Consider the following 21,204-nt stretch of genomic DNA (forward strand, 5'->3'; position numbering starts at 1 on the left):
CACAGCACTTACCGCAATCTAACATATGTTTTAATTACACCACTCATCAATCGTCTCCCCCCCTTCCAGACTGTAGGCTCCAGGAAGGCAGACATTATGTTTAGTTTTCAGTGCTACATCCTGAGCCCCTAGAACAACGCATGGTACATAGCATGTGTTCAATAAAAACCTGAATAAATGATCAAGACTGCAGCATTTCATATGCCACACAATGGATGCAACACTAACTACACATTTTGATATTTTAGGTGCCTTTATGTCTACAAGCATTTTAAGAAGGCTTAATTAATTTCCTCCTTCACTAAACAAAAACCAGACCAAACCTGAAACACCCTAAAGTAGGCAATATTACAAATAGGTAACTTAAGAACTGTTACATTTCTCAAAAGTAGCCAAAATGGTCCTATCATATGTGCCTCCTTGACAGTTTAAATTTCAGGTGATCGGGTCATTACCTAAATTCATCAGTGGGCCAACTGTACCCCTTCCTTTGTACCCCTCTCAAGTGATAGCTCATCTATCGTTTCAAAATCTCCTTAAGAGCAGAACTGGATCTTGTACATCTTAATACTCCCTGCAGTACCCAGATAACAGGGCAACTGACAAAAGTTTATTAGGAAAACATCAGAATTGTTAGCATCTTGGGCCATCTCTTCTCCTCACCCCAAAGCATGCAGTAGGCACGCCCATAAACACATGCCTATAACAATGCGATCGTAAAAACCATCTTCATTCAGCAGATGAGGTCTCTGAAGCAAATTATCTAGTGACTTTTATTTTCCCAAAGCCAAGTTGGAGCTGAAACCTTAGCCTCCCCCTTGACTCACAACATTCTTGTCTAAATTACACTGCTGCTACCAAAAAATGAAAAAAGGGGGAGGGGGGGAAAAGGTTGTTCCTTTATCTGACATCTGACATATGGTTCTCACTAACAATCCATATATATACATCATACAGGGTCAAATTCTAACAGGGGATGGTGATATTCAAGATAAATAATGTCGCTTGTAAATGACTTCACAGCTTATGTAAGTAATAATGCTAGAAAAAAATAACTGCAATGCACGGTAATCTGACTCTTGATTGCCAAGGCATAGCTCAACACAGAATTGTTCTTTGTTTTTAAGATCCAGAACAATGCAGGAAGAGAGATGTCTAGCTATGATATAATCAATGCTTTATATTATTTCAAAGACACATGTTCTGACACAAAAAAACACTACTATCCTTTAGAGAAGGGGTCAGCAAACTACACTTCAAGGGCCAAAGCTGGCCCACACAGGCTGTTTCTGTATGGCCCATAAGCTAAGAATGATTTTTACATTTTTAAATGGTTGAGAAAAAAATCAAAAGAATAATATTGCGTGCCATGAAATGTATATGAAACTCAAATTTCAACATCCATCAATAAAGTTTTATTAGAGCACTCACACTCATTCACTTAAGCATTATCTATGGCTGCTTTTGTGCTAAGGATGGCAGAATTGAGAAGCTGCAACAGAAACCGTATGTCCCACAAAGCTACAAATAGTTACTATCTGGCCCTTTACAGAGAAAGTCTGCCACCCTTTACACTTCAGGGCATGGATGCTGGAGCCTGGCTGCCTCCATTTAAAGCCTAATATGTATTCTCCTTATTCTGCCTCTATTTAAATCCTAACACTTATTATTCACTTATTAACTGTGGACCCTGAATGCATTACTTTAGCACTCTGCACCTCAGTTTCCTCATCTGTAAAATGGGGTTTGTAATGGCACCTACCTGATGGGGTATCACTGTGAGTTATAAATGAACAATCATACAAAGCGTGTGAAACAGTACCCGGCATGCAGTAAGCAGTTACTAAGTACTGGCTATAACTACAATTCCTTCTTCTTGAGGGCTGCAGGATGTGTTTTCCAGTTGCAATGGTAGCAAAGTGCTTAGATTCCAGCACAGCCTCCCAAATCTCTTTATCATGGTAGAATTGAAGAATGAGGCAAGAAGAAATGAGAGGGAAAAAATGAAAAAAAGAAAGAAAAGGACTGAGGAGGGAACAAGAGAAAGGAAAAAGTTATCAGGACCCCACTCATCAGGGACAGTAGGTGGCCTACTCAAAGGGGAAGTATAAATTAGGATAATTTCATCTGTAGTAACAGATTAAATAACTTCTGTGGGCTGATGGGATACTAATCACCAGGTGGAAGCTATCCCGGGGGGTTGGTGGGGAAAGCATTCAAAATTCCAAGCAAGTGACTTACAGATGAACTGCTGGGTCATTTTTAAGTTGAGAACTTCCTGTATTTTACATTCCTAGACAAATGACAAGTGATAACTGCAGTAATTCTGCATCTTGTTATCCATGTAGAGTAGCTAATTAAAAGGAAACAATTTGTGTAAGGACCCTGTCCTTACAGAGTTCTCATTTTGTTCAGAATAGCGCTTACTTCCTAACGCTAAGAAAAAAAACCATGCTCCTATAAATAAAACACAAGCTCATTCACCAAAAATGGACCTGCATGGCCAACTGGGAGGAAAACATGGTGTTTAATAGAAGATACACTTAACCTACTACCAAGGTGGAGAAATTCTCTTTCCCAGGACTCACTTTCACTTGAATACCTTCTCTGTGGAAAGATGAGTTCCGACCTTTTCCATGTACCTTTAAAAATCACACTCACTGTTTCTCCTTTTCAATTATGACTTCAAAAACTTTAAAGCATCCCCCACCTCGAAAAAAGAGAATTGTTTAACTCACAACTCCACCATAACCAAACAACTACCTTTATTATTCCCTTCCAACCTTGATCCCCTTAATCCTCACTACTGCTTTGCTTAATGCTTATGGTAAATCTTCCCTGCAGAGGCTAAACACACATATCGAGTATTTTTAAGACACTTGATGTGTAAACATAACAGGTAAAACCTTAAGAAAAGGAAAGAAGGACATTACTATCCAAGTGATTTCTGCAAATTGTGCAGGAAAAGAAGAGTGATTTAAAGCAATGCATCCAAGAGAGAACTTAAGATGCTCCTGAGCTGGAGGCAAGTTCAAAACACTCACTGAGAATGTATCTGCTGGGAGAGTCCCACTGAAGGCTTCGGCTTGAGGGTCAAGGTCATCTGGGCCACAGGACTGACTCTTGGTAGAGTGTCTGCCTTCTTAGATGAAGTGTGCTTTGCTGCTTGCTCAGGAGGGACCCAGGAGGAAGCAGCCACAGGACTCTGCCCTCCAAACACTGGTGACGAGGTGTCCTGGGCCGCTGTTGTCTCACAGGCTTTGCCCTTGGTCCCTGGTTTACACACACAGAGTTGAGGCCGGAGACACATCCCTCCATTCTGACATGGAGGAACACAGCTTGCTGCAGAAAGAAATAGAAGACACACTTTGAAGAAAAGCATTGTAGACTTTACTAATTCTTCCAAAGGCTTACCAGTAGCATCGGGCTATCCCTCAATAAAACAAAATGATGAGGATGTTGATGACGATAATAGATAATATTTATTAACGGCTTCCTATGTGCCAGGCATTATTCTAATAGATATCGACAAATTTAACCCCCCAGCAACTGTTTTAAGTAGATATTTTATCTTGCTCATTTTACTGATGAAGAAAGAGGCACTGGGGTTATATAATTTGCCAAAGGTCACACAGTCATTAGTAAGTAGAAGAGTTGGGATTTGAATGCAAGTGAACTGGCTCCAAAGTCATCATTCTTAACCGCTTTACTATAACTGCCACTCAGAAGTGCATCAGAAATACAGGGAAATAAAAGAAAGTATTCTGCCCTTCTTTTTAAGTTGTGTTCTGTGGCTTAAGTTTAAATTTTAGGTATCCAAACAACATTTGGCAAAAAACAAAAGCCCAATTCCAAACCCAAACCCCCAAAAGTGTTACAGCCTTCATCTTGCATAAGCTATCAGAGCTTGGAGTGACTGTTTCAGAAATCTAGTCCAACCTACCTTTTTTTTTTTTTTTTTGAGAGAAAAACCAAGGGCAGAAAGGTTGAGAGTCAACCTTTATATGTATGTATATATATATACACACACACACACACACATATATACGTATATATATATGCATAGATTTTTTTCTTTTTTTAAGCAAGTACATCCCTAATCTTATAACAAAAGGCAACCAAAAAGAAACAACCTCTTTATCTCCTATTAACTAGGATGCATGTACTTTGAATCACCAGACTTGTGGCCAAGCAGTTTTAAAGTTAGCAGAGCTATGGGTCACGGGTAGGGTGAGTGGATTTTATCATAGGCAAGGTCCCCTGGGAGTTTAGATGTTACTGACTTAAATTTTATGAACATCATAGGCCTATGGACATGATTCCTTTCTTTATTTGTCCACATTAATTTATTTAAATGAACCTTTTGCTATCAGCCCACCTTTGACTTAAACTCTTTGTCCTGAGGCAGATCCCAGTACTAAATCTCCCATAAAATTCAGCACAAGGTTCAGTCTACAAACAATCACAAAATAGATGAGGAATATGAACCAGAGGAGGCTCAGTTATGGAGGAACCAAATGACCAAGACTTAAAAGCCCTGAAACCTACTGATTTTCTATAAACAAGAGAAGATACTTTTCCTATCTCCCTACAATTCCTATTAATTACAGCAAATAATGATAACAAATGGCTGTCAAGTGTCCGAATACTAGGCTGACAAATTTTCTAAAAATTGGAAGGATTCTTGGGAGAAAAAAAATAAAAGGAAAGAAAAATGCAGCCAGCTCCTGAGGTGACCTTGGGGTAAGTTACTTAAGCTTGGCCTCTGCACCTGTACAAGTCCAGGGGCAGGGGGGAGAGCGGTAGCTGCTTGTTCTAAAATGGTCCCTGAGGGCTCTTTCCATATTAGGCTTCTAGAATTCAAAGTCAAAAACTATGCAATTCTAAAGTTCACGATTCTAATTTATCAGCGTTTTCCCGGCCGAGTGATGAACATTAGGTCCCTACTCGGCCACGGTTATTTATGGAATGTCACAGGAATGGAAATGGGCTCCACCCAGAGAGAACAGAAGTGGCCACAAGCGAGGACTGGATGGGGCTTTCAAAGCTGAGACTCTGCCAGAGATCACCACCCCCCCCCCCAGGCACTTTCATGTATACATTCTCTTCATGCTTTCAATTAGAAACATGTTTCAGTTTAACATCTGAGAATGATTTCCACTTCTCCTCCCTCCCAAGGTGTACTGCAAATGTCTACAAATCTACCAGGAAGGCTGCACCGAGCGGCTCAAAAAAGCTGGTACCTAGACGGAAGCCAAGCACGGAAATCTTCCCCAAACCACCGAGAATATGCAACAAGGGCCTATCTTGAGGAGGACGTGGATGGGTTAGAAGGATAACAGGGTAGCGATTTTCTTTTAACTCTTCAAATTTTGCATGTCGTAGGGTGAGGGGAGTGGGGAAAGAATAATTAAGGAAAAAAATAACTTTAAACTCACACAGAAAAGAACATAACAGTACGACTATACACAATAACACCCTTTCACACTAAGTCTGAAAAGACAATAAGGAGAATGATTAGACAATTTCCTCTTCCACCTTCCCCATTGGGCTCCAACAGCAGCCTCCTGGAGCACGCAGACAGGAGGAGCTGGCTTAAACTGGGGGCAGGGACAGATTCCCTAATTGCCAAGGCAAGCCCCTCCCCTGACACGAAAAGCAAAACGCACGTTCTGCAACCACATTTTGTCAAGCCCTTTTTCGTGTGATATTTGGACCTTGTGCAATAGCGGTTCCCACGTGTCAACTTCTCAAACTGTGGTGCTTGGACCAGCAGCAGTACCACCTGGAAGCACTTTAGAAATGCACATTCTCGGGCTGCCCCTGGCCTGCTAAATCCCAAACTGGAGCCCAGAAATCTGACCGCCCTCCAGGTGAGTCTGATTCTCACTCAAGTTTGAGAACCACTGACACAGGATTTGGAAATTGGCAGCCTTCCACCAAAGTTTTTTGAGAACTTGCATTTTTATCACTGCAAGTTTGGTATTTTCACACTACAGTAGCTTTTATGTTACTGAATTCTTGCCGTGACAGATGTGTTTGTCTTATGTTGCCCTTCTGTTTTTAATGCAAAAAATTAAGTTTTTTCCATGTGACCAAATTCTCAAGATAATTATGGGTCCCTTCCAAAAGTTTATACATTTGTCACCATCTACTTCATGGCCAATGTAAAAATTTGTAGGCATTTATGAGAAAACTGTTATTCTTTTTTTTAACTGAAGTATAGTTGACTTACAGTATTACATTGGTTTCGGGTGTCAGCATAGATATTTAGTATATTTACAGATTACTCCATGAAAAGTTATTATAAGATAAGGGCTATAATTCCCTGTGCTATACAATATATCCTTGTTGCTTATCTATTTCATACATACTAGTTTATATCTGTTAAACCCATACCCCTAATTTGTCCCTCCCCCCTTCCCTCTCCCCTTTGGTAACCACTAGTTTGTTTTCTGTGACTCTGTTTCTGGAGAAAACTGTTATTCTAACTGAGGTTCTGAACCGTGTGGAATATTTTAACTCTTACAGAAGTTCTTTAAAATGTTTTCCACCAGTTCGTTCTGCATTTGCCTGGCCAGCTGTGGTTGAACACAATGAGTAAACACTACATCAAGATCTTATCAGTGGGACTTCCCTGGTGGCACAGTGGTTAAGAATCTACCTGCCAATGCAGGGGACGTGGGTTCAAGCCCTGGTCCGGAAAGATCCCACATGCCGCGGAGCAACAAAGCCCATGTACCACAACTACTGAGCCTGTGCTCTAGAGCCCACGAGCCACAACTACTGAGCCTGCACCTTAAAGCCCACAAACCACAACTACTGAGCCCATGTGCCACAACTACTGAAGCCCACGCGCCTAGAGCCCGTGCTCCACAACAAAAGAAGCCACCGCAATGAGAAGCCCACACACTGCAAGGAAGAGTAGCCCCCACTCGCTGCAACTAGAGAAAGCCTGTGCGCAGCAATGAAGACCCAACGAAGCCAAAAAAACAAATTAATTAATGACTAAAAACAAAATTTTTTTTTTTAATTAGAAAAAAGATCTTAGCGGTGGTCTGGGCAGTGGTTCTCAGGCTTTGCAGCACATTAGAATCACCTGGGGAGCTTTTAAAAACTCTCAAAACCCAGGCCTAACTCCAGGCTGATTGAATCGGAATATCTGGGGGAAGGGGCTCATACATCAGTTTTAGTTTTGTTTTTCGGTTTTTTAACTCTCTAGGTGATTGCAATATGCAGCCAAACTTGAGAGCCAGTAGGTGAGGGAACAAAATCCTACAAGACTTGCTGGCAGACTAATCTTCCCGAAGTGCAGCTCTTTTAATTTTTTTTCTCTCTGTTTAAAAATTTGCAACACATTTTAGCTGCCCTTGAGATACATTCAAGACCCTCTACATCTGGACCCCAACCGCCCCTTTCCACCCTCAGTGCCCCCTGGTCCATCCCTGCAAAAGTTCACCCCTTCTTGCCTCTGCACACCCGGTGCCCTGTCCTGAAACACAGGCCGGCCCCTCAAGCTCTTGCTCATCTGAAAGCTCCTCCTTCTCTGTGAAGTCCTTCCCAAACGCCCACCCCGACCTCCTGCGCCATTTTCATCATTCACTTCACATTTCACATGTACTGTCACATACATTAATCATCTTTTAACAAAGCTCTTTTATTTCCCAACTAGAATATAAGCCGTGAGGTCAGTTATAATTGGCTAACGCAAAACTTTCTGTACCCAAGGACAGGAGCCTGAACCTCATCTTGGTTGACTGATGTCAAAGTACTGCCATTTCTTTCCAAGAATGTTGGGATTGGGCTTCCCTGGTGGCGCAGTGGTTGGGAGTCTGCCTGCCGATGCAGGGGATGTGGGTTCGTGCCCCGGTCTGGGAGGGTCTCACGTGCCGCGGAGCGGCTGGGCCCCGTGGGCCATGGCCGCTGGGCCTGCGCGTCCGGAGCCTGTGCTCTGCAATGGGAGAGGCCGCAACGGTGGGAAGCCCACATACCGAAAAAAAAAAAAAAAAAAAAAAGAATGTTGGGATTTAAGGACATCTATAAAGGGAAGATAATAAGTGGGCTCTTCATCATCGGATGAACGGATAAAGAAGATGTGGCCCATATATGCAATGGAATATTACTCAGCCATAAAAAGAAACGAAATTGAGCTATTTGTAATGAGGTGGATAGACCTAGAGTCTGTCATACAGAGTGAAGTAAGTCAGAAAGAAAAAGACAAATACTGTATGCTAACACATATATATGGAATTTAAGAAGAAAAAAAATGTCATGAAGAACCTAGGGGTAAGACAGGAGTAAAGACACAGACCTACTGGAGAATGGACTTGAGGATATGGGGAGGGGGAAGGGTGAGCTGTGACAGGGCGAGAGAGAGTCATGGACATATATACACTAACAAACGTAAGGTAGATAGCTACTGGGAAGCAGCCGCATAGCACAGGGAGATCAGCTCGGTGCTTTGTGACCACCTAGAGGGGTGGGATAGGGAGGGTGGGAGGGAGACGCAAGAGGGAAGAGATATGGGAACATATGTATATGTATAACTGATTCACTTTGTTATAAAGCAGAAACTAACACACCATTGTAAAGCAATTATACCCCAATAAAGATGTTAAAAAAATAATAATAAGTGGGCTCTTAATCCATTACATAATAACAACTACGTCTCTGGATTTGGTTTGCCAGTTGTTCAAACAGTCTCCAATCTTTCAAAGATGTTTTTAGATCAAAATTAATATTTAAATTAATTTGTACTCTGCTCATGTACATGGTCTGCAGTGGCATTTAGCAGTATGCTGTTAAACAGTTTCAGAAGCCCAGATCCAACCTGTTCTAAAAGAACTTTGAAGGGTAGGGGCACTCAGAAACAAACTGGTTGTGGATCCACAGAAAAGAACATCACAATGGGCTGATAGGAGCGGTTACAAGGTACTAAACCTCCAGTACAAAAGCGCATTAAGGGAATTAGCCTAAGATATTCAGGTGCAGTAGGAAAAAAAGCTTCTGAGAGATACTCAGTTTGTGAAAAGGAACCAGAAGTTGGGGGGAGCCCACCATTCATTAAGTAGATAATCCTGTAAGATGACTTGTCCTCGAGATAAGCACAGTGAATTAACCCTCTACCCCGTCCCCCATTCCAAACACAGAACAATCATTTTTAAGATTGTTTTCATGTTAAAGAAACGGATTTCCATGATGGAAACAGGTGGCCATGATGGAATAACTGTTACCAAACAAGGCTTTTTTTCCATAAACAACTAGGAAACTGGATGAAAGATATAAGACAACTGTTGTTAGATACCAGACAACTGGCAAGAGAGGACTGTGAATCCTAAGAGAAGGGCATAAAGAGCGGAGCCCTAGGATCACCCCCACCACCTGCAGGAAGCACTCGGCAAATCACTGCGCAGAGAGGGAGCCCACGCACAGCGTGATGGAGGCTGAGTGGCCGGAATCTGCAGGGCAGAGTCCTAGAGAGGAGAGACCTGCACACACAGATAGCCCAGAGATCTGCAGAGGGCCCCGGACTCCTCACCTGATACTGAGCTGCACAGGCATAGGGTGCAACAAACTACCCAGGACCTGTAAGCTGCAATTTCCCAGTCCTGACCCGCCAGAGTCAGGACATTCAGTACAGACCCCAGAATTAAACTCCCTTTAAGAGTAAAACCTCAATATCAAAATCAGGCAAGAACTGTACACAGAAGAAAGCTCTGATACAAATCACAGTTAAGAATATAGATGCACAATTCCTAAATAAAATATTATTAAATCAAATACAATGGTATTTCCAAAACAGAAAAGCAAGCCAAATTAATTCCAGAAATATAAGGATGGTTTTAAATGTCAGCAAATCTATCCATGGAATTCCGCATGTTAAAAAATTAAAGGAGGGCTTCCCTGGTGGTGCAGTGGTTGAGAGTCCGTCTGCCGATGTGGGGGACGCGGGTTTGTGCCCCGGTCCGGGAGGATTCCACATGCTGCGGAGCGGCTGGGCCTGTGAGCCATGGCCGCTGAGCCTGTGCGTCCGGAGCCTGTGCTCCGCAACGGGAGAGGCCACAACAGTGAGAGGCCCATGTACCGCAAAAAAAAAAAAAAATTAAATGAGAACTTGTCTCGATGAATGCACAAAATTTTCCAATAAAATTTATCACTTATTCATAATAACAAACAAAAACTGTTAGCCAACTAGGAATACAAAGGGATTTCCTTGTTCTGGTAAACAGTAACTACAGCAAATCCCACACACAAAGACTATACCAAAACCTACAGCAAATACTATGAGGAAACTGTAGAGGCATTCCTATCAAAGCTGGAAACAAGTTTAAATGCCCACAATAACCTCTACCGTTGATGTTATATTGTAAGTCCCAGCCAAGCTGGCAAAACAAGAAAAAAGAAATAAAGGTCTACGAGTAGGAAGGGAGAAACAAATGTATCATTATTTTAGTTTACCTATGTGTCTATGTAGATAATCCAAAAGATTCTACAAACTACCATAACTGATAAGAATGTGGTACCAGTTCAGAAACAGAAAACAGATGAATGAAATTTAACAAAAAGCTTAGAAACAGACTCAAATATAAATGGAGACTTGCAACATGATGGAGAAGGTATAGCAAATCTACAGAAGAACAATGGACTAAAAAACTGGGGTTGGAAAAGAAAGAGCCAACCATCTAAAAGAATCAAAACTAGATCCCTACCCTACCCCACTTAAGAATATACAGGGCTTCCCTGGCGGTGCAGCGGTTGAGAGTCCGCCTGCCGGTGCAGGGGACACGGGTTCGTGCCCCGGTCCGGGAGGATCCCGCATGCCACGGAGCGGCTGGGCCCGCGGGCCATGGCCGCTGAGCCTGCGCGTCCTGAGCCTGTGCTCCGCAACAGGAGGGGCCACAACAGTGAGAGGCCCGCGTACCGAAAATAAATAAATTAATTTAAAAAAAAGAATATACATACCAGATCTTTAAAATTTTTAAGAGGAAATGTGACAGAATATCTTCATGGTTTGGGGGAAGAAAGAATTTCTCAAATGTGAAACAGTAAGTAAAAACCCAAAAGAATTGATGAACTTGACTAAAACAAAATTTAAAAGATACCATACAAAACACTGAAACACAAATGATAAAAAGAAGACAACCTGCAATATATTTAACAAAGGATTAGTAACCAGATATATCAAGTATTCCTAAAAATCAATAGGAAAAAAATGGACAAAGGACATGAATCGGCTATTCACAGACGATGAAATGTGAAATAATGTGAGAAGATATTCAACCTCTCCAATTATCAGAGAACCGCAAATCAAAACAACATTGAGATGCAATTCTACACCCAAGACACTGGCAATAAGTCTATTACCATCAAGTGTTAGCAAAGATATAGGGAAATGGGAACTCTTATATACTGCTCATGAGGGTAATTTGATACTCACCTCTGTGAAAAGCAATATGGCAATATTTAGTAAGGTTATAATGTGAAAACCCTAATACCCAGCAATATCACTTCTAGGCTGTCATGTGCTCAAGCAGACATATACAGGAACGTTCATTGCCCACCAATTATAGTAGGAAAATAGTGGCACTGATAGGTGAATTGATAAACTGTGGTATTTCATATAATGTAATAGTATACAGCAGTTAAAATCACGATCTAGATCTATATACTAAGCAACATGGATGAATCTTTTGAAAAAAACATTGACTGAAGAAAGTAAATTATAGGATGCTACTTTATAATACTGTTCTTTATATGATAATAACTGTCCATGTAATTTTTAAATACATAAAGCAATACTCATTGTTCTTATGGATACATAGGAAATCAACAAAAGCATAAAAATATGTACTGGAGTCACACTAAATTCATGACAGTGACACCTCAGGGAAGGAAGCAGAACAATTCTAGAGAAGGAAATGGGTCATTTTATTGGAATTTTTTTTCTTTAAAAAAAAAAGATGGGTAGAAAGTATGACAACAGGTTAGACCTGTATTCACTGTGGGTAGTAGATACATAGGTGCTGACTATGGTAGCCTTTTTACTTTTCTGTATACCTTTCAATTTAAAAAAATTTTTTTAAATAAGCCAACAAAAGGCAATTGAGAATTGAAGACAGTTAAAACCTGACCCTTAATGCCCCAAACAATACTCTCAGATTTCTTCCACATTTGAATCCTACGCCAATTTAACAAGCTGATCCTAACGTTCTTTAAAAGTTCAGTGACTGTATTTTTAGGAAGTATCCCATGCCCTGAAGCTTAGTCTCTATTGCTCTTATTTCCAAAAAAGTAACTCTTGATTATATTTAAAACTCGTCCCAGCCCACACAGGGCAAACAGAGTGACTCTCTGCCCCTTGCCTTTCTCTCCAAACAAGTTGCAGCATGTCGACCGCATGTGTCCCAGGGAGAAATGTGAGTCTAACTGTGTCTTCTGTGATCAGGGACAGCAGGTGAGAAATTGCTTTGCTGTGTGTGTCTTCACAGTAATTCCCAGCTGCCCTTTGAAGTCATTCAATAACACTAAGTGATATCAGATCACAAGAAACATAGCATGAGGTCACAGTTTCATCTACCTCTCACTCTGTATGCTCCTTGTACCAAACCCAAATAAAATGCTGCACTTTCATTGCAAATGTCTCTGGGTCCGCTTCCTCCAAAATCCCTAAGGAGCAAAAAAATTGTAGTATAACACCCCAATGCCTTTTCTATCCAGCCTTGTGAAATAATGAAGAATTCCATGAAAACGAATGTTCTAGACAGGTGAACCAACACATTTAATAACTCGCAGGTTTTGATCGTTATGAACATCTCTACGAAAAACCTCAGATGTGTGTGTGCCTTCACTGTTCTCTCCCCTCCAAGCCAGGCTCTCTCCCTACCCTTTCTACGCCGTTTGCTTTTCTAATCTACTCTCAAGTGACAGTTTAACCAAGCAGATAGTCAGATGGTTGAGCACAGCACAAATTACATGGGATGCAAGTCACAAAAGTTGTGTGCAGAATCTCATGGCTTTATGAGGAGTTTACTGCCTTTATGTCAAGGACTGCACCCTCAGCTGCCTGATTCCCCAGGAGCTGTGTTCTGGAAGGTGGAAGTTCTGGAAGCCTGAGCTCAGCAGGGGTAGCTTGTTACCATGTGATTTAATTTAAAATAGATGGTCAGCTGAGGCCAAACACACTCCTCCCAACGCCATGGGTAACTGAAATCACTCACGGAGTATAATATAATTAAGTCATAAGTCATGTAATGAAAAACTACCAGCAGTTTTTCTGGGTTCTGTTTCTGGTCTTATTACTGCTATTTTATTAAGTTGTTTTTTTTTTAAGTCAGTGAAAAAGAAAACAAAGTTACAGATCTACAGTTTAGACTATGTAAATATTTAATTTAAAATAGCAAAAGAGAAAAACCAGAAATTTTTCAGAAAATGCTATTATATAGAAAGAACTGATCAAAGTTGTCTTTAACAAATTAAGACCAAAATCGAAAAAAATGAAAAAAGGCCAGAAATAGACAATTAAGACAAAAGAAAATACAATTAGTAAATAAACCTGTGGTATAATGTCTAAATTAAGTCATCAAAGGAAATGCAAACTAAAACAAGGAGGTACACTATTATGGCTAATTAATTTTTTAAAAGGCATGTAAGAGTATTAATACAACATGTCACAAAGGTGGTAGTAAAATGATACAAGCCTTTTAGAAAGCAGTTTAACAATATGTTTCAGGCTGTTTCAGTAGCCTCATTTCTAGAAATTCACCCTAAGAAAATAGTTTAAAAAAGGAAATAACTATACACATACATATGTCCAGCTGTCCACAGCAGTGTTATTTATACCAATGAAAATGCAAAAGCAGCATATAGATTGAGTAAAATATGTCATTACAGCCTTTCAAAATTAGAATTATAAAGTGATACTATAAATTTTTAAATGTCAATACTATTAATGTGAATAAAAACACAAGGTTATATTGCTATTCAGTCAGCCATTCATTAAGTACCTTCTCTAATAATAGTATAATTTTATTTTGTGCACTAATGCTAGCACGTATGTATAATAAACACAAGTTTCTGACAAATCTTGGGTTTTACAGACTAAACTATTATGCACATATAAAGTATGATTATAAATGATATCTTTATAGTTCATTGGAAAGAAGACCATATATTTCTAAATAATAAATCTTTAATCTCTGTTTTAGTACCATCATAATATTTCTCCATTCATTATTCAAACATTGAGTCCCTCCCTCTTATATACTAGCACTGTGCCAAGTACTGTAGATAAAAAGATGGAGAAGACAAATTTCCTGCTCTCATGAAGATCACAGTCCAGTAGGGAAGACAGACAAGTATATATAAAAAAAAAAATCACCATACAGTATGTGTTAGAATAATAAAGGTATAGAAGAAATGAGGAAGGAAGGGCCCTAAGTGGGCAATCAACAAATATTTTGAATTATTATATTCAAGGGACCAAAAAGGATACAAAGAATTCTCAGTATGGTTTGTTTCCTTGAGGCAATATAAAATTCTCCCTGCCCAAGCTCACCTACTGATGGCAGTGGGCAGTGGAGTGAGATGAAGCTGGACTCTGGAGTCACACAGACCTGAGTTTGAACCCTCCCCCCAGCCCCAGCTGTGTGGCCTAGGGCCAGTTCCAAGTCTGACCTGTGCCTCAGTCCCTCACTCAAAAAAATCCCGAGTGACGATTCTGCACTCCATTTTGCACCAGGCACTGTCACATGCCCTGTGACTAGAACTGTAGAGAAGAAAACACTATCTCTGCCCCGTGGAGCCCAGCCAGCAGACCAACAGCAACAGTGATTATAATTATTACAAGCATTCTGGAAGGGGAAGACGGTGTGTGGCGGGGAGGCCATCCCTAGGGGACTCGGGGTATTAGAAAAGACCTCTCTGAGATCATGAACTTACTATGAGATCTGAAAGCTGAGAGAAATAAATAACTCCTATGCCCAGTCCCAGAGTGCAGGGCCAAATGTTAGTGGTGAAACCCGCCACAAAGCTGTCAAGAAGCAAAATGCAAATTGACTCTACTGATTCCAGAATGACTTTTCGTAAGAGATCAAGTTCAGGGGAACAGGGAAGGAATTACCATATATTCTTAAATGTATGTGTCCAGAACGCTGATCTAGTACGATTTAATGTAACCAGCAGAGACATTACCCTGTAAATCAGGAACAAAACCCTGATGCCCATCATCACCACTGGAACTTAACACCGTTCTGGATGTTCTGGTCAACTCAATACTGTATGCGAGAGGCGTGCGCCAAGCCAGCTCCTGCACTGCCAAGGCGCGTGTCCACGGGTACGGACTATCTACAAAGCAATCAGCCGTATTTAAGAGTAAGCCCTAAGAACACTCATGCCGTTTGTATTTTATCATTCCTAATCTAGGAAATTTTATATTCAAATCTGTTCACTGCAGTATTACAGTCAATATGGTGGTTAAAAAAAAAAGAAATATCTTACCCATAAAACAAAGAATAGATAAAAATCATGAAATCTGATTACGTCATCAAAAACGATGTTTTAAAAACATTTTTAATGACATGGGATAATGCTTATGTAATGCCAAGATAAAAAACACACACACACACACACACACAAAAACCCTCGAGTCAGAGTCCCTCGTCCCCTCCTGGCTGCCAGTCCTCCTGGCTGCTAAGGTGGGCCTTGTCCCTTCTCGACCAAGAGCAGCACTGGGTCAGTCCCTCCTCCCTCACCACCTTCTTCCCTAGCCTGAGCCGTCACCCCAGCAGCCTCCTTCCGACCTCACCATCAACCTTCTCAGTCTCCCTCCGGCTCCACTTTCCCTTCCTGATCTCTCAATGTTGACATTTCCCAGGGCTTGCTTGGTCCTTGGACCCTTCTGATGACCTCATTTAGTCACGTGGCTTTGATTTCCACGCAAACTGTGCTCCAGTTTGGATCTCAGGCCCTGTCCTCCTACTGTGAGCTCCAGGTCTCCACGTCCAATCACCTCCTCAACAGCTCCGAGCGGCCGTCTAACAGGAGCTCAAATCTAGCACACCTTGATTCCCCTCCTCCCACCAACCCCCAGCTCCTCCTCAGCATTCAGCTCCTTAAAAGGCTCCACTGTTTGCAAAGTTGCTCACCAAGTGTATTAGTTAGCTAGTGCTCCTGTATCAAAGCACCGCAAACTTCACGCCTTAGACAACAGAAAGTCACCGTCTCACAGTCTGGAGGCTGGAAGTCTGAAATCAAGGTGTGGGAGGGGACGGTTTCTTCTGAAGGCTGTCCTATTGCTCTCTCCAAACTTCTAGTGGCCTCGGGAATTCCTTGGCTTGTAGAAGCTCTCTTCACATGTCTTCCCTCTATGCATGTCTCACCACCTGTCCTCAAACCCCTCTCCAGGCCACCCTGTCCCCTGCAATCTATTCTCACCAGGGCAGCCAGAGGGATTCTGTTAGAACCAAAGTCAGATCACACAGCTCTTCTGCACTAAACCCTCCAAAGGCTTCCAACTCACTCAGTGAAATGCAAAGCCCTTATTTTTACAGCCTGCAAGTCTCCACCACCTCTCCCATGTCACTTCCTAGCATGCCTTGAGCACCATACTCCTGTCTCACTGGCTTCCTTGCTAGTCCCTGGGCAGAACACACCTGCTTCCACTGCAGGGCCCTTGCACTGGCTATTCCTCCCCCTGTAACATTCTTCCCTAGATATTCACGGGCTACCTTTCTCACATCACTCAGCCTCCCTTGTGACTGTCCACTCCAAAACAGCAATCTCTGGGCCTTGATCAGTCTGCCTCATTTTTCTTTAAAGCACTTATCCTTAACCCAACATTGTATTATTTATCTATTCATTGTCTGTTTCTCCCACTAAAATATCAGCTTCTCAGGCAGAAAGACGATTTTGATAGCTGCTTTTTCCCTTGGGTTTAGAATAACGTCTGGCTCAAAGAAGATAACTAACTGCTGAATGAATGAACACATGAAGGAAGGCTGGAAGAAAAATATACTAATGCTAACATGAATTATATACCTATGAGTGGTGAAATTACACAAGTTATTAAGTTGTTGCTTATACCATATTATACTTTCCATATTTTCCACAATGGCCTATTTTTACTTTCATAGCATGGCAAAAATCAACAATACTTTATTGAAAAGAGATGTTCATTCACTTAATGGCGAGTTTAAACATATTTAAATTTTTAAGGGGTGTAAGTCCTACCATCTAAATAATATGGGAGACAGAGTACCATACACTAGACTTTATGATAACTGTACTGTATTGGAACACTGAATAGTTTTACTTTGAAACTTATTCTTAACATACTATGATTGGGTAATACGTCTAGCACTATTATTTACATGTTTAACCTGTTAGAAAAGCTGACTTCTTTTATTTTTGTCAACCAAAAATGTTTTTGAAAATCAGAGCAATAAAAGATAAACATTATTAGGCCAAAATGACTGCCAACTTGAGAATCAAGTATCTGAAACTTGGATTACAATAAAGGGAGAAAAAGACTAAGACAGAAAACATAACTTTACTCTGATTAGGGAGTGTCACCTAGTGGTAAAGAGCCTACTGAAGCCAGGCAGCCCAAACCAAGCCCAGCTCAGACACTGACTAGCTGTGTGCCCTTGGGTATTTTTTTTTCCATCTCAGTTTTCCCATCTGTAAAATGGGAGTGATAAAAAGAAGAGGGTTTCTGTATGGATTAAGTGAATGCATATATGCAAAGCACTAGGACAGGGCCTGCTTCACAGTAGGATTTGACAGGTGTCAGCTATTATTATTATTCCACACATCAAATTCGTCCCATACGTGCCCCAAAATAGCCTTTAAGGAAGCTTTTGAGAAGCAGGTCACATCTATATCTGGGATAGAATTTTACTTCTACCATTGGAATTTTAAACTTATCCAAGACAGCCTTTCACACTGAATCAAACATAATAAGCTAACTTTTTTCCTTTCTTTCCCACATTTAATCATCCAGAATAAAGCTGTGGGTGGCAAAAAAGTGACAGAGAGCATCATTAGTCCAAAATAAAATATTATATGGTTGTTCTCATGCTCAAGACTCGTATTTCGAAACAAATTCTCTTAACTGAAAAAAGAATAATAGCTACATGAATGAGACAGAGCCTTTAAAAATTACCCTTCATTTTGACAGCATTCCTTTAGGTAAATTAAGAGTATTATGTGACCAAGGATGGGAATACCCTGGAAGAGATATAATCCAGGCCATGCAAAGCCTTTCCTTGCTAAAATAAAAACACTTGCAAATGTCACTGATGCTTGAGCATCAATGTAGAACACAAACATTCGACGGACTGTGGACACAGCCCCAGCTACAGGGATCACAATAATTGGGCTCTAAAACCCAAGATGGGAGCAACAATTGAAGCCTCACTGTGAAATATAAGGCCATGCCTCTAAATGGAAGGAAGAAGCACAGGAGATGATGCTATTTGCAAACACGTAGCCCTCTGACTACTAGCTCTATTATTGTGAAATGTGATATAACCATTTTCAGAACTGAAGCTGAAATAGAACTAAGAACTTCAAGGGCCCATCGGCAAGCAGTTGAAAGGAATAAGCAAAGCTCTGTTTTCAAAACTTTAATATAAAAAATTAGAATTGTTTAAATAGCTTTTCTTATTTCTGACATCCTTCAGAATAGAGAAATTATTTTAGTAAACATTGTGAATGTAAAATGCTCCTTTTATCCATATACTGGGCCTATCTTTCATATGCATTTAAATTGTTTTTTTACTGAATCAATCTCTCAGGTCCCTTCTATAATATCTGATCATCTCAGAAGTGAAAAAAAAAAGTGTAATCAGGAAACAGAAATTTTAAAATTATTAGGAGGAAAACTAACAAGAATGATCTTTCTGTTAAAGTTGTCAATTTTAAAATAAACCAACTATTTCCATTTAAAACATGATGCCAAAAGTGTTAAATAATGGATGATGACGACACAGGGTGTTACTATTCCCAACTTCTTAATGTTTTTGTGTTTTCCAAGAAAATAAAGCATATAAATTTTAAAAGATTTAATTCAAGTAATTGCTTTCATTGTTCAAAATATGCCATGAATAACCTACTTATTTTAGTAGTTATTTTATTTGTTTCTGTTTTCTTACAAAGTAGAACTGCTAAATTTCCTGCTAATCAGTTCGGGGAAAACGTAAGTAAGAGAAAGAAAGTACAGAAACTTTACACAATTCCTGAAGCAGAGATTTTAGTAAACTGTGAAAAATACAATCACTAATGTCTCACAACTGCCTGTTTAACAGACTGATATGCAGTCACTGTTCTCAAGCCACAATCCCCCAAAGATCATATATTCCAGGTACCCATTTTTTTCCTTAGATTTATTCCCATTATTTGGTCATCACCAGCTCACACCATGATTAGTGGCAGGCTTCTGTGGAGTGAGAATGAGGAAGAAAGACAACTGTGGTTCTTTGTGGTAGCTAGTCTCTAAAGATGGTCCCAAATCCACCCCCATGCTGCTCTTCCCATCAAAAGGTGGACCTTATGTCCCTCCCCCTTGAATCTGAGCTGGGTCTAGGACTATTCTACCAAGGAAATGCAGAAGTGCCCTGCTGAGAACCTCCAAGCCCAGGCCTGAAAAGCCAGGAAGCAATACTTCCTCCCTCTTGGAACCCAGCTGCCATGTTAAGGGGAAGCCCAATCAACCATAGGAAGGGGCCCATATGGAAGAGAATTGAGGCCCTCAACCAACAGCCCCTGCTGAGCTCCCAATCAACAACAGCCGGTGTCATCTTGCCAGCCATGTGAATGTTCTAGCTGATACCACGTGGTACAGAGACAGGCCATCCCTGCTGAGCCCTGCCAAATTGCAAAATCATGAGTAAATAAATGACGGTGTTTGTTTTAAGCCACTAAGTGTTCGGATAATTTGTCTCACAGGAATAGATATAAATAGAAACAATGTTCCTGAAGAAGAGTCATCATCTCTCATTCCAGGGCTTCTGCTAATTCTAATTCTACCATGCTAAATTATCCTGCATTACGCACTTACAGACTGTGGTTGTGTAATCAAGTCTTCAAAATAAAAATGAGCATAGAACCTCTTGAATCATATGAAGCAGGGAGAAGACCCAGCACAGGCCTCTGCATCTATGCATTTTCAAGCACTGAATATGATCAAAGACAAAGACAGCTTTCCAACAATTTCCTGGCCAAGTTACCAAGTACAGAAAAATACTCATCTTTGATAACAGTAGCCACAACTGAGTACTATTATTACAAATTTTATGTTATACATACTTTACCACAACTTTTAAGATAATGTAATACACACCAAAAAAAAAAAAAAACCCACACACTGTACACTTTAAATGGGTGAATTACATGGTATGTGAATTATATCTCAATAAAGAAGCACCTTCCATAAGGTGCTACACACTGCAAACAGCCCAGGTTATCTTTGAACAGCTCTATCTTAAAAAGACTTTTCCTGATATTGTGTTAAAATTTGCCTGCCCACAGCTTTCATTCACCAACTCCCCTTTCCGTAGTATTTGAAGAAAGCCCTACCGTCCTGCCCATGGCTTCTTCTCTCCTGACTCAAAGATACCCATTCCAGCAGCTCCTTCTCAGGTCAGCACTGTGCCACCTCCATCACCTGGCTGCAGAGCTCTGAGTATATTCCAGCAGCTCCCAGTATTGGAGAAGACCATGAGCTTTGGAGTCAGAATGCTAGGTTTAAATCTGAGTTCCATCACTTACTAGCCACATGAAGCTTCAATTTCAACATGTGTAAAATGGGAGTAGGGGAAAGAAGGCTCACCTTTGGGAAGCAGCGAGGCAGGGAGTGAAATCAGGGCCTGAGATGACGACCACCTGTAGTCAAAATGACTCTTGCAAATCTACTTAGTAGGGGCAACACACTATCTCTCAAATGTCTTTCTGCATTTAACAAGCCACCATTTCTTTGTTTAAACACCATCTCTCCCCCTCTGCCAAGCACATGTAGTAATTCAAGCTCATTAAGTGCATGAATGATGCAACTTCACTAGAACAGAACCCACCTCAATGTTAATAAGCAAGGAGCAACAGGGTCTGGAACCCAGGAAGCCCACCAAAACGACTAGCTTCTATCATTCTATCTATTGCGATTCCAGGGGGGAAGGACAAAATCTAACGTGATGTTTCCAAAGTGGTCAG

At 40.7% G+C, this 21,204-nt stretch overlaps 1 protein-coding gene across 6 annotated transcripts in view; it reads right to left on the bottom strand.

Annotated features, from left to right (window-relative positions):
- LTBP1 (latent transforming growth factor beta binding protein 1) overlaps positions 1-21,204 on the bottom strand; it is a 423,359-nt gene that overhangs the window by 364,708 nt on the left and 37,447 nt on the right. For 4 of the 6 annotated variants that reach the window (XM_029231490.1, XM_029231496.1, XM_029231494.1 and 1 more), the window contains exon 3: positions 3,045-3,342. In XM_029231490.1, the coding sequence (XP_029087323.1) occupies positions 3,045-3,342 (298 nt within the window). Of the gene's footprint in view, positions 1-3,044; positions 3,343-14,554; positions 14,565-15,802; positions 15,841-21,204 lie in introns of those variants that run through there. The other 2 variants (XM_029231491.1, XM_029231492.1) reach the window with 2 other exon arrangements.

This window comes from Monodon monoceros, unplaced genomic scaffold (assembly GCF_005190385.1).
Source record: "Monodon monoceros isolate NGI ecotype Baffin Bay Population unplaced genomic scaffold, NGI_Narwhal_1 Super_Scaffold_19, whole genome shotgun sequence".
NCBI classification, from domain to species: domain Eukaryota; kingdom Metazoa; phylum Chordata; class Mammalia; order Artiodactyla; family Monodontidae; genus Monodon; species Monodon monoceros.